This window comes from Triturus cristatus, chromosome 8 (assembly GCF_964204655.1).
Source record: "Triturus cristatus chromosome 8, aTriCri1.1, whole genome shotgun sequence".
Classification (NCBI taxonomy): domain Eukaryota; kingdom Metazoa; phylum Chordata; class Amphibia; order Caudata; family Salamandridae; genus Triturus; species Triturus cristatus.
Genome location: NC_140591.1, coordinates 14,082,486 through 14,097,207, shown reverse-complemented (window position 1 = coordinate 14,097,207; position 14,722 = coordinate 14,082,486). Strand labels below are relative to the sequence as shown.

Below are 14,722 nucleotides of genomic sequence, written 5' to 3'. Positions count from 1 at the left end.
GATACTAGCCCGCTAGCCGTTCCTTTCTTCCAGATACTAGCCCTCTAGCCCTACCTTTCATCCAGATACTAGCCCGCTAGCCGTTCCTTTCTTCCAGATACTAGCCCTCTAGTCCTACCTTTCATCCAGAGACTAGCCCACTAACCATTCCTTTCTTCCAGATATTAGCCTGCTATCCCTACCTTTCTTCCAGATACTAGCCTGCTAGCCCTACCTTTCTTTCAGATACTAGCCCACTAGCCATACCTTTCTTCTAGATATTTGCCCGCTAACTGTACCTCTCTTCCAGATTCTAGCCCGCTAGCTGTACATTTTGTTCAGATACTAGCCTGCTAGCCCTACCTTTCTTCCAGATACTAGCCAGCTAGCCGTACCTTTCTTACAGATACGTGCCCACTAGTCCTACCTTTCTTCCAGAGCCTAGGCTGCTAGCCCTACCTGTCTCCCAGATAGTAGCCCGCTAGCTGTACCTTTCTTCCAGGACTAGCCCTCTAGTCCTACCTTTCTTCCAGATACTAGCCCACTAGCCGTACCTTTCTTCCAGATACTAGCCCGCTAGTCCTACCTTTCTTCCAGATACTAGCCCACTAGTCCTACCTTTCTTCCAGATAGTAGCCCGCTAGCCATACCTTTCTTCCAGATACTAGCTGACTAGTCCTACCTTTATTCCAGGTACTAGCCTGCTAGACGTACCTTTTTTTCATGTATTAGCGTGCTAGCCCTACCTTTCTTCCACATACTAGCCCACTAGTCCTACCTTTCTTCCAGAGACTAGGCTGCTAGCCATACCTTTCTTCCAAATACTAGCCCGCTAGTCCTACCTTTCTTCCAGATACTAGCCCACTAGTCCTACCTTTCTTCCAGATAGTAGCCCGCTAGCCATACCTTTCTTCCAGATACTAGCGCTCTAGTCCTACCTTTCTTTCAGATACTAGCCCGCTAGTCCTACCTTTCTTCCAGATACTAGCCTACTAGTCCTACCTTTCTTCCAGATAGTAGCCCGCTAGCCGTGCCTTTCTTCCAGATACTAGTCCACTAGTCCTACCTTTCCTCCAAGTACTAGCCAGTTAGCCCTACCTTTCTTCCAGATACTAGCCCACTAGTCCTACATTTCTTCCAGATAGTAGCCCGCTAGCTATACCTTTCTTCCAGATACTATCCCTCTAGTTATACCTTTCTTCCAGATACTAGCCCACTAGTTCTACCTTTCTTCCAGATGCTAGCCCTCTAGTCCTACCTCTCTTCCAGATACTAGACCGCTAGCCGTACCTTTCTTCCAGAGACTAGCCTGCTAGCCCTACATTTCTTGCAGATCCTAGCCTGCTAGCCTTACCGTTACCAGATACTAGCCCACTAGTCCTACCTTCAACCCTCGATCTATGTCCACTCTCTCCCTGCAGCTCTGCTGTGCCGTCTCTTGCCTCCAGACCCCGACCTCCTCCTTGGGAGGTTCAAGGCTGCTGTCCGCTCCTGCGCCTGCTGCCCGCTCCAACTGGGATCAGACTGCCTGCAACCACCGTAACCTTTCTCAGCCGTTTTTTTCCTAATTTTCCCTGTTGTGCCACTGTTATTGTGCCCATCTGTGTCTTCCTCTAATTCCACCACTGTTTTTATTTTCTCGTGCCTGCCTGTTCCTTTCGCCTTTCACCACTGCTGCCCCTGCGGCCCCTCCCCCCCAGAATTCCCCCCAAGAATTCCCCCCAGAATTACCCCACTCCCGCCACCCAGCCTCTCCTCCCTCCCACCTCCCCTACTCAATGGCGGCCGCTGCAGCGGTCGAGCGCAGTGGGCGCACCGCCGGTGCGCCGAAGGCTCACCAAAGGCAAGCCCGTTTGCACCCGTCCCCGACCGCAGCCAGCGCCAGGAACCCTGGACCTCCCACAACCCATCGCTACAACACCACCACCCTCCTCGCACTCAACCCTGGAAGACTTCGAGAATGCCAACAGGCCTCACTGAACACTACACACATCCAGTTCTCCTGCCTCCACTGCCGCCAGACCCTCACCGCCACCCTGGCCTCCAACACCGCCGACACCAGCACCGGCGACACCCTAAAATGCATCCTCCTCAACATACGCTCCGTACACAAACACGCCATGGAAATCTGGAACCTACTCGACTCTATCTCGCCTGACATCACCTTTTTCACAGAGACCTGGACCAACGCATCCTCCGCCCCGACATCAGCACCGCCATCCCAGACGGATACAAGATCCAGAGGAAATACCGACACCAACCACCCAGGAGGGGGCCTCACCATCGCCCACAAGAGCACCCTCCGTCTCACCACCTCCAGCGGAACCTTCCCCTCTGCCGAACACCTGCACTTCCAGATCCAGACCATCCCTAAAGCCACAGTCTGACGAACTCTCATCTACAGACCCCCCGGCCCGAACACTCTTCGCCACCACCATCACCGACTTCATCGCACCCCGCGCCATCGCCTCAACAAACTGCATACTCATTGGAGACCTGAACTTCCACCTCGACAACTCCAGCGATCCCAACTCTACTATCCTTTGTGACAACCTCGGACTTAAACAACTCGTCAACACACCGACCCAAAGAGCAGGACACACCCTCAACCCCATCTTCACGGTAGGAAACAGCATCCAATTAAGCCACACAACGCAGCCGCCATGGACTGACCACCACTGCGTACACTTCTCCATCAACAAACCCAAGGCACCCAAAGCAGCCCCACGCTCACCACAAAGGAACTGGAGCAAGGTTACCGACGAGCAACTTAACTCCACCCTCACCCGAGACAACCACACCTGGGCACCCGACGCAAACGACGCAGCCAGAGAACTCCACACCTGGATCTCCGACTGCGCAGACGAGCTTGCCCCGCTACGCAACCCCAACAGACAGCGCCCCAGGAAAGCTGCCTGGTTCACCACCACTCTCCAAGAAGCCAGACGCACCTGCAGACGCCTGGAGAAGAACTGGAGAAACACCAAGACAACCGAAAACCACATCAACTACAAGGACGCCATGACGGACTACCACAACCAGATCAGAGCCACCAAGAGGAACTTCATCCACAACAAAATCCTGGCCAACTCCATCAACTCCAAGGAACTTTTTAGTGTCATTCAAGAATTCACCAACCCACGCAGTGAAGCCACAGACATCACCCCATCCCAAGACCTCTGCGACAAGCTTGGAACCTATTTCCACCTCAAGATCAAAAACTTCTACGACAACTTCATCGATCATACACCAGCCAGCCCACCGTCTCCAACTGGCCACCGATCATGGCCAAAGACACCGCCTCGACCATGAAAAGCATCCACTCGGGGGGCCCCCACCGACCCCTGCCCTCCTCACATCAACCACAGAGCCACGGCAGCCATCGCACCCGAACTACAATGCACCATCAACACCACCTTCAAAACAGGCACCTTCCCAGACGACTTGAAGCATGCAGAATTCAGACATCTGCTCAAGAAGCACACAGCTGACCCCACTGACCTCAAGAACTATCGGCCCATCTCGCTCCTCCCCTTTGCAGCCAAAGTTGCAGAAAAAAACAGTCAACAGGAAATTGACATGATTTATTGAAGAGAATGGTGTCCTCGACCCGTCCCAATCCGGATTCCGAACCAACCACAGGACAGAGACCGCCCTACTCGCCACCATAGATGGCATTCCCCCCCCTCCTGGACCAAGGCCACTCTGCAGCCCTCATCCTAATCGACATATCAGCGGCCATCGACACCGTCTCCCACCACACACTAGTCGCCAATCTACACGATGCAGGCATACAAGGAACAGCCCTGGACTGGATCCGATCATTCCTCACCGGAAGAAGCCAAAGGATCAGACTCCCACCCTTCCTCTCTGACCCCACGGAAATCACCTGCGGAGTCCCACAGGGTTTATCCCTGAGCTCCACCCTCTTCAACATCTACATGGTCCCCCTCGCAGCCATCATCCAACAACACGTCCTCAACATCGTATCCTACGCCGATGACACCCAGCTCATCCTCTCCCTCACCAAAGACCCCACCACTGCCAAACTCAACTTCCAGAAAGGAATGCAAGACGTCGCAGTCTGGATGACCAACAGCTGCCTGAAGCTCAACGCCGAGAAGACAGAAGTCCTCGTCCTCGGTACCACCCCTTCTGCATGGGACAGCACCTGGTGGCCGACCGCCCTCGGAAGCCCACCTACCCCCCCAGACCACGCCAAGAACCTCAGCATCGTACTCGACTCATCACTCACCATGAACTGACAGGTCAATGCCATCACCTCCAGCTGCTTCAACACCCTCCGCATCCTCCGCAAGACCTTCAAGTGGCTCCCCCCTGAGTCAAGGAAGACAGCCACTCATCACCAGCAGACTGGATAATGGAAACGCACTCTATGTCGGCATCAACAAGTCCCTACTCTGCAAACTCCAGACAATACAGAACACCACCGCCAGACTCATCCTCGGCATCCCCCGACACAATCATATCAGTCAACACCTACGAAGTCTCCACTGGCTCCCCGTGGAGAAAAGAGTCACTTTCAAAATCCTCACTCACGCCTACAAATGCCTACACAACAACGGACCCTAATACCTCAACGACAGAATCAACTTCCACGTACCCAAAAGAAACCTCCGATCTTCCAACCTCGCACTGGCCGAAACTCCACACATCCACAGAGCCAGTGCAGGCATAAGATCCTTCTCTCATATTGCAGCCAAGACCTGGAATGAGCTACCGGCAGACATCAGACACGCCCCCTCCCTGAACACCTTCAGGAAGACCCTCAAGACCTGGCTCTTCAGCTAAACAGATCTGCGGACCCCCCACCCCCCCCCCCCCCCAGCACCTTGAGACCCTCACTGGTGAGTAGCGTGCTTACAATTCCCTGATTGATTGATTGATTGATTTCAGAGAATAGCTCGCTAGCCGTCCCGGGTGAACTCAGACACAACAATGACTGCCTGAAATGGTAAGCCTCCTTGTACCTCAGCTCTTTAATGAAGGACTGCGGGGTTCTCACTTGGGACGTCTCCCTCCCCACTCACCTACCAGAGGCCCTGATGACATGGACTTCTGGCGCCAAGAGTCATTTACAAGTTGTACGTTTAGTAATGTGATCAAGTATTTAATCAATCTGAGCCTACACAGTGTCTGAAAGGTTTCATCTGGGTGTCAGTCCTTCTTCTATATCTAGGTTATTTGGGTGTCTTATATTGCCTGACACTGTTAAGATTTCAGCAGCTTCCTCTGCCATCTTGTAGTTGTCACACCCAGCAGGGTCTGACCCTTCCTACACCGCTGTATTTGATCCATGCTCTGGTTTTCATCGCACAGCCCCTCAAGTGGCACTGAATTTCAGGTCCTCCAATCTCCTTGTTATGTTACAAACATCTACAGGCTTCCTCTAGGTACCTGCCTCGCCTGTCTCCGGCTCCATCACATGGTCCCCACTGACCTGTGTGTGCTGTGTTTTATTCTCAAATGTGTTCTGCAAGGGCTTATACCCGGATTACTCATCTGTGACATTCCATCGTGTAGCCAGCAGGAAGGGGTCTTTACTTACATCAGGGGTGCATCTGCTGTTGGGGACCGGTGGACATGTCCCATTCCTGTCACCAGTCTTGAAGCTGTACATCGGCTGCTCTGACTGCTGATAATACTAGCAGCATCTCTTCTTGGGGTTCTACTGCACCTCACAGGGTCCTGGTCAGAGCAGGTCCCATGGCTTCTTCTCAGACAGAAGTGGCTTCCAGATCCTGTCGGTTCTAACCATGGCTTCACTGAGAGCTCACTTTTGAACCTCAACAACACAAGCTGGTGAAACCTCTGGCCGGGAATTAGCTGCTTCTAAATCCAAACTTTTAGGTTTCCTACCCCCAGCACCACCGACCCTGCCTCTGGGCAGGTCACAGGAATGGTACAACATGAAACTACAAGCCGAAGAGATGTTAAAAGGACAGAACTGACAAAAGGGAACAAAGAGATGCGCGAAATGAAGTTCAACACTTTCAAGTCAAAGGTTGAGAAATAGACCTAGATATAAAAAAGTATCTGAAAGTCTCATTTCTGGAGTCAATCTTTCTTTATCATAAGCACTTTGAAAACTCAGAGGCCCAATCTTGGAATGCTTCCATTCTCCAGGAGGGGAGCAGCAAGGGAGGTGGCACCGTGACCATCACCCAAGTGTAGCAGAGATCGGTGGACCCACTATAGCGCTTCATGGTCGGCGAGCTTCCCCGGAGCGTGCTTCATGGTAGCAGCATGGTGGCATCACGTGGGGTGCGGCGGGGGGCAGGAGGCAAGACGCTGCTTGCTCTGCACCCCATCACCTGGGATGTAATGAGTCTCTCTCCTTGGCATTGCAGGCATCTTTGGTTTACAGATCAGACCCCTCTGTTCACGGCAGAATCTATGGGGTTTGTAGATGCAGAAGGCGCTCTGAGGGTCCAAGTAAACTCTGTGATCCCAGAAGCACCTACTCTTCCTCTCTAGATAGTGCTTTGTCACTGGGTGCAGGAGCGCGTGCCCACTTGGATCACCGCTGTGCCCTAATGCTGGACTTCCCTTCAGGTCTGCAGGATGCATGACACCGAGCCCAGAAGGCGGCCGTCCCAGGTGTTTTCAGTTTTCATATAAGAGATCACCCTTCCTCAGCTGCCGGATCCCTGTACTGGATCTCAGTTGTTCACTGCACTAAGTTTAAGATCCTGATCCTCATCTTGTAGGATACTCAATCTCTACTCCAAGGTGCCTTCAGTCTCAACATGTAGTGGAAGACAATAGGTACTAAATGTTCTGTGATAGAATCTTAAATCCCAAGGGCGTTGACCCTTCGCTGTGCCTGGGTCCAGCATGAAGGACACTTCACCTCTTGACATTGAATGTTCAATGCCGAGGGCGTGTCCCTTCCCTGTGCCTGGGTCCAGCTTGAGGGACACTTCACCTCTTGACATTGAATCTTAATCCCGAGGTCGCTGACCCTTCCCTGCCTGGGTCCAGCTTGAGGGACACTTCACCTCTGGACATTGAATCTTAATCCCGAGGCACTGACCCTTCCCTGAGCCTGGGTCCAGCGTGAGGGACACTTGACCTCTTGACATTGAATCTTAATCCCGGGGCACTGACCCTTCCCTGTGCCTGGGTCCATCTTGAGGGACACTTCACCTCTTGACCTTAAATGTCAAATCCTGAGGGCGCTAACCCTTCCCTATGTCTAGCTCCAGCTTGAGGGACACTTGACCTCTTAACATTGAATCTTAATCCCTGAGTTAGCTGACCTGTGCCTGGGTCCAGCATGAGGGACACTTGACCTATTGACATTAAATCTTAATCCCCCAGATGCTTACCCTTCCCTGTGCCCGGGTCCAGTTTGAGGGACACTTCACCTCTTGACATTGAATCTTAACCCCGAGGGTACCGACCCTTCTGTGTACCTGGGTCCAGCTTGAGGGACACTTCACCTCTTGACATTGAGTCTTAACCCACAGGGCACTGACCCTTCCCTGTGCTTGAGGCCAGTTTTGGGAACACTTCACCGCTGGACATTGAATCTTAATCCCGAGGCACTGACCCTTAACTGTGCCTAGGTCGATCTTGAGGGACACTTCACCTCTTGACCTTAAATGTCAAATCCCAAGGCACTGACCCTTCCCTGTGCCTGGGTCCATCTTGAGGGACACTTCACCTCTTGACATTGAATCTTAATCCCGAGGGCGCGGACCCTTCCCTGTGCCTGAGTCCAGCGTTAGGGACTCTTCACCTCTTGACATTGAATGCGAAATCTCGAGGGCACTGACCCTTCCCTGCATGTGTCCATTTTGAGGGACGCTTCAACTCTTGGCATTGAATCTTAATCCCGAGGGCGCTGACCCTTCCCTGTTCCTGGGTCCAGCGTGAGGGACACTTGACCTCTTGACATTGAATGTTAAATCCCGAGGGCGCTGACCCTTCCCTGCGCCTGGGTCCAACGTGAGGGACACTTCACCTCTTGACATTGAATCTTAATCCCGAGAGTGCTGACCCTTCCATGTGCCCGGGTCCAGCTTGAGGGACATTTCACCTCTTGACATTGAATGTTTATCCCGAGCGTGCTGACCCTTTCCTGCCTGGGTCTAGTTTGAGGGACACTTCACCTCTTGACATTGAATCTTATCCTGAGGGCGCTGTCCCTTCCCTGGTCCTGGTCCAGCTTGAGGGACGCTTGACCTCTTGACATTGAAGGCTCTTCCGCACTCTGTGACTTACAAAGTGAACTGAAGAACTGGTTCGTCGGTGCGTAAGGCTAGCGGCAATGAACCCCTTGGAGTAGCGGGTACCATGCCAATGTGTCAATCACACCTTCCTGCACAAAAGCAATCAATGGAGGCGATTTTCTCTTTCGGTGTGTGCTGCTGGATCCAGCGCACAAACAAAGAGGAAAACATTTGTAGAAATAATGTTATTTCTCTTTGTTGCGCCTCCCATACCCCTCCCCTGGGGAGGCGTAGGCTCTTCACGCATTCTCAGGTTTACAAAATCTCGAAAATCTGGGATTGTGTCAAATTCTATGGGTGTTACGTGGGAACACCCACCGTAATGCCCATTGCTCCCCACCCTATCGTAGAGTGAGGCAACGCAGCGACTTGCGCTGCATTGCCTCACACCACACCTACAAGGCCATGAAAACCTACACAGGGCGGCTTTACGCTGCCTTGTAGATATGGCCCTGCAGGGTGCGCTGCCGGACTGACACTAAACCTGGTAAACTGTGGCCGGCCGTGTAGGCAAACAAGGGATTAGTATTAATAAAAATAACCACAAACTCCAGCTTTCAAAGCACAAACCCAAAGCCTGGTGTTCATGGTACAAAGATGGCACCAGTAGCCACCGCAGGAGGAGCACCCGTGCAGGATGCACCATGACGTGATCCGGGTACACAAGGGACTCTTCCCTAGCAGGGATAATCCAGGCCGCGTTCACAGGGACTTCCAGGGCTGCCATAGCTAGTGTTCCCGGGAAGCTGGGGCTGCATTGTGTCCTGTGTGGCTTGTCAGGAAGAAAGGATAAGGTGACTGGTTATGGATGGGTGAGTGACAGTGCCTGTAGATGTGTGATTGGATGTCTACCCGCAGGGGCGTGTCCCACTTGAAGCCCTGCCCTCGGTACTCAGCAGTACAGTCCTGGGAGGCCTTGCACCAGGGGCTTGCAGTGAGTGACGACACTCCATCCAGGCAGGTGCCCGGACAGGTCGCCCTCACTCCAGTGGTCCAATCTGTGTCCTCTTGTCTCCTGTGCAGGAGGACGACCTGGAGGGGATCCACATTGTGGCCTTCGCTGAAGAAGACGATCCTGGTGAGCTCTGCCGCGCGTGCGCCTTCAGCCTCCCCCGCCTTACGAGCAGCAGCATTCACTAATGTGGAGGAGGAAGACTCAGAAAACAATATTCACACACACATCAATCCACCACACAAGCACAGCAGCAACACCCCAGACCCTGCAGCGCTTCACGGATGCGAGGTCCGGCTTCACCTTCTGTTTTACTTCCAGGAGACAGGACTCCAGCTGAGAGGTTCGGCATCACCCCCCACACACTCTACTCCCAGCTGAGAGGCCATGTATCACTCCTCACACACTCTACTCCCAGCTGAGAGGCCCTGCATCACCCCTCACACACTCTACTCCCAGCTGAGAGGCCCTGCATCACTTCCTCACTCATTCTACCCACAGCTGAGAGGCCCTGCATCACTTCCTCACTCATTCTACCCACAGCTGAGAGGCCCTGCATCACTTCCTCACTCATTCTACCCACAGCTGAGAGGCCCTGCATCACTCCTTACTCATTCTACTCACAGCTGAGAGGCCCTGCATAACTCCTCACTCATTCTACCCACAGTTGAGAGGCCCTGCATCACCACCTCACTCATTCTACCCACAGCTGAGAGGCCCTGCAACACCTCCTCACTCATTCAACCCACGGGCGAGAGGCCCTGCATCGCCTCCTCACTCATTCTACCCACAGCTGAGAGGCCATGCATCACTCCTCACTCATTCTACCCACAGCTGAGAGGCCCTGCATCACCACCTCACTCATTCTACCCACAGCTGAGAGGCCATGCATCACTCCTCACTCATTCTACCCACAGCTGAGAGGCCATGCATCACTCCTCACTCATTCTACCCACAGCTGAGAGGCCCTGCAACACCTCCTCACTCACTCTACCCACAGCTGAGAGGCCCTGCATCACCACCTCACTCATTCTACCCACAGCTGAGAGGCCCTGCATCACTCCTCACACACTCTACTCACAGCTGAGAGGCCCTACATCACCCCTCACACACTCTACTCCCAGCTCAGAGGCCCTCTATCACACCTCTCACACTCTACTCACAGCTGAGAGGCCCTGTATCACTCCTCACTCATTCTACCCTCAGCTGAGAGGCCCTGCATCACTCCTCACTCATTCTACCCACAGCTGAGAGGCCCTGCATCACTCCTCACTCATTCTACCCACAGCTGAGAGGCCCTGCATCACTCCTCACTCATTCTACACACAGCTGAGAGGCCCTGCATCACTCCTTACTCATTATACCCTCAGCTGAGAGGCCCTGCATCACTCCTCACTCATTATACCCTCAGCTGAGAGGCCCTGCATCACTCCTCACTCATTCTACCCTCAGCTGAGAGGCCCTGCATCACTCCTCACTCATTCTACCCTCAGCTGAGAGGCCCTGCATCACTCCTCACTCATTGTACACACAGCTGAGAGGCCCTGCATCACTCCTCACTCATTCTACTCACAGCTGCGAGGCCCTTCATCACACCTCACTCATTCTACCCTCAGCTGAGAGGCCCTGCATCACTCCTCACTCATTCTACTCACAGCTGAGAGGCCCTGCATCACCACCTCACACATTCTACCCACAGCTGGGAGGCCCTGCATCACCTCCTCACTCATTCTACCCTCAGCTGAGAGGCCCTGCATCACTCCTCACTCATTCTACCCACAGCTGAGAGGCCCTGCATCACTCCTCACACATTCTGCTAACAGCTGAGAGGCCCTGCATCACTCCTCACTCATTCTACCCACAGCTGAGAAGCCCTGCATCACACCTCACTCATTCTACTCACAGCTGAGAGGCCCTGCATCACACCTCACTCATTCTATCCACAGCTGAGAGGCCCTGCATCACCTCCTCACTCATTGTACTCACAGCTGAGAGGCCCTGCATCACCTCCTCACTCATTATACTCACAGCTGAGAGGCCCTGCATCACCTCCTCACTCATTCTACCCACAGCTGAGAGGCCCTGCATCACTCCTCACTCATTCTACTCACAGCTGAGAGGCCCTGCATCACTCCTCACTCATTCTACCCTCAGCTGAGAGGCACTGCATCACTCCTCACTCATTCTACCCACAGCTGAGAGACCATGCATCACTACTCACTCATTCTACCCACAGCTGAGAGGCCCTGCAACACCTCCTCACTCATTCTACCCACAGCTGAGAGGCCCTGCATCACCACCTCACTCATTCTACCCACAGCTGAGAGGCCCTGCATCACTCCTCACACACTCTACTCACAGCTGAGAGGCCCTACATCACCCCTCACACACTCTACTCCCAGCTCAGAGGCCCTCTATCACACCTCTCACACTCTACTCACAGCTGAGAGGCCCTGTATCACTCCTCACTCATTCTACCCTCAGCTGAGAGGCCCTGCATCACTCCTCACTCATTCTACCCACAGCTGAGAGGCCCTGCATCACTCCTCACTCATTCTACCCACAGCTGAGAGGCCCTGCATCACTCCTCACTCATTCTACACACAGCTGAGAGGCCCTGCATCACTCCTTACTCATTATACCCTCAGCTGAGAGGCCCTGCATCACTCCTCACTCATTATACCCTCAGCTGAGAGGCCCTGCATCACTCCTCACTCATTCTACCCTCAGCTGAGAGGCCCTGCATCACTCCTCACTCATTCTACCCTCAGCTGAGAGGCCCTGCATCACTCCTCACTCATTGTACACACAGCTGAGAGGCCCTGCATCACTCCTCACTCATTCTACTCACAGCTGCGAGGCCCTTCATCACACCTCACTCATTCTACCCTCAGCTGAGAGGCCCTGCATCACTCCTCACTCATTCTACTCACAGCTGAGAGGCCCTGCATCACCACCTCACACATTCTACCCACAGCTGGGAGGCCCTGCATCACCTCCTCACTCATTCTACCCTCAGCTGAGAGGCCCTGCATCACTCCTCACTCATTCTACCCACAGCTGAGAGGCCCTGCATCACTCCTCACACATTCTGCTAACAGCTGAGAGGCCCTGCATCACTCCTCACTCATTCTACCCACAGCTGAGAAGCCCTGCATCACACCTCACTCATTCTACTCACAGCTGAGAGGCCCTGCATCACACCTCACTCATTCTATCCACAGCTGAGAGGCCCTGCATCACTCCTCACACATTGTACTCACAGCTGAGAGGCCCTGCATCACCTCCTCACTCATTGTACTCACAGCTGAGAGGCCCTGCATCACCTCCTCACTCATTCTACCCACAGCTGAGAGGCCCTGCATCACTCCTCACTCATTCTACTCACAGCTGAGAGGCCCTGCATCACTCCTCACTCATTCTACCCTCAGCTGAGAGGCACTGCATCACTCCTCACTCATTCTACCCACAGCTGAGAGGCCCTGCATCACTACTCACTTATTCTACCCACAGCTGAGAGGCCCTGCATCACTCCTCACTCATTCTACCCACAGCTGAGAGGCCCTGCATCACTCCTCACTCATTCTACTCACAGCTGAGAGGCCCTGCATCACTCCTCACTCATTCTACCCTCAGCTGAGAGGCCCTGCATCACTCCTCACTCATTCTACTCTCAGCTGAGAGGCCCTGCATCACTCCTCACTCATTCTACCCACAGCTGAGAGGCCCTGCATCACTCCTCACTCATTCTACCCACAGCTGAGAGGCCCTGCATCACTCCTCACTCATTCTACTCACAGCTGAGAGGCCTTGCATCACTCCTCACTCATTCTACCCTCAGCTGAGAGGCCCTGCATCACTTCTCACTCATTCTACTCACAGCTGAGAGGCCCTGCATCACTCCTCACTCATTCTACTCACAGCTGAGAGGCCCTGCATCACTCCTCACTCATTCTACTCACAGCTGAGAGGCCCTGTATCACTCCTCACTCATTGTACACACAGCTGAGAGGCCCTGCATAACCTCCTCACTCATTCTACCCCCAGCTGAGAGGCCCTGCATCACCTCCTCACTCATTCTACCCACAGCTGAGAGGCCCTGCATCACTCCTCACTCATTCTACTCACAGCTGAGAGGCCTTGCATCACTCCTCACTCATTCTACCCTCAGCTGAGAGGCCCTGCATCACTTCTCACTCATTCTACTCACAGCTGAGAGGCCCTGCATCACTCCTCACTCATTCTACTCACAGCTGAGAGGCCCTGCATCACTCCTCACTCATTCTACTCGCAGCTGAGAGGCCCTGTATCACTCCTCACTCATTGTACACACAGCTGAGAGGCCCCGCATCACCTCCTCACTCATTCTACCCCCAGCTGAGAGGCCCTGCATCACCTCCTCACTCATTCTACCCACAGCTGAGAGGCCTTGCATCACTCCTCACTCATTCTACTCACAGCTGCGAGGCCCTTCATCACACCTCACTCATTCTACTCTCAGCTGAGAGGCCCTGCATCACACCTCACTCATTCTACTCAAAGCTGAGAGGCCCTTCATCACACCTCACTCATTCTACTCTCAGCTGAGAGGCCCTGTATCACTCCTCACTCATTCTATCCTCAGCTGAGAGTCCCTGCATCACTCCTCACACATTGTACCCACTGCTGAGAGGCCCTGCATCACTCCTCACTCATTCTACCCACAGCTGAGAGGCCCTGCATCACTCCTTACTCATTCTGCCCTCAGCTGAGAGGCCCTGCATCACTCCTTACTCATTCTACTCACAGCTGAGAGGCCCTGCATCACTCCTCACTCATTCTATCCACAGCTGAGAGGCCCTGCATCACTCCTCACTCATTCTACCCACAGCTGAGAGGCCCTGCATCACTCCTCACTCATTCTACCCACAGCTGAGAGGCCCTGCATCACTCCTCACTCATTCTATCCACAGCTGAGAGGCCCTGCATCACTCCTCACTCATTCTACCCACGGCTGAGAGGCCCTGCATCACCTCCTCACCCATTCATGCCACGGGCGAGAGGCCCTGCATCACCACCTCACTCTTTGTACCCACAGCTGAGAGGCCCTGCATCACTCCCCACTTATTCTACCCACAGCTGAGAGGCCCTGCATCACTCCTCACTCATTCTACTCACAGCTGAGAGGCCCTGCATCACTCCTCACTCATTCTACCAACTGCTGAGAGGCCCTGCATCACTCCTCACTCATTCTACCCACAGCTGAGAGGCCCTGCATCACCTCCTCACTCTTTTTTACCCACAGCTGAGAGGCCCTGCATCACTCCTCACTCATTCAACCCACGGGCGAGAGGCCCTGTATCACTCCTCATTCATTCTACTCGCAGCTGAGAGGCCCTGTATCACTCCTCACTCATTGTACACACAGCTGAGAGGCCCTGCATCACCTCCTCACTCATTCTACCCCCAGCTGAGAGGCCCTGCATCACCTCCTCACTCATTCTACCCACAGCTGAGAGGCCTTGCATCACTCCTCACTCATTCTACTCACAGC

General features: G+C 53.7%; 1 protein-coding gene across 1 annotated transcript in view; it reads left to right on the top strand.

Moving 5' to 3' along the window:
• CASQ2 (calsequestrin 2) overlaps positions 1 to 14,722 on the top strand; it is a 301,670-nt gene that overhangs the window by 250,582 nt on the left and 36,366 nt on the right. The window contains exon 8 of the mRNA XM_085620733.1: positions 9,261 to 9,315. Within this exon, the coding sequence (XP_085476859.1) occupies positions 9,261 to 9,315 (55 nt within the window). The remainder of the gene's footprint in view (positions 1 to 9,260; positions 9,316 to 14,722) is intronic.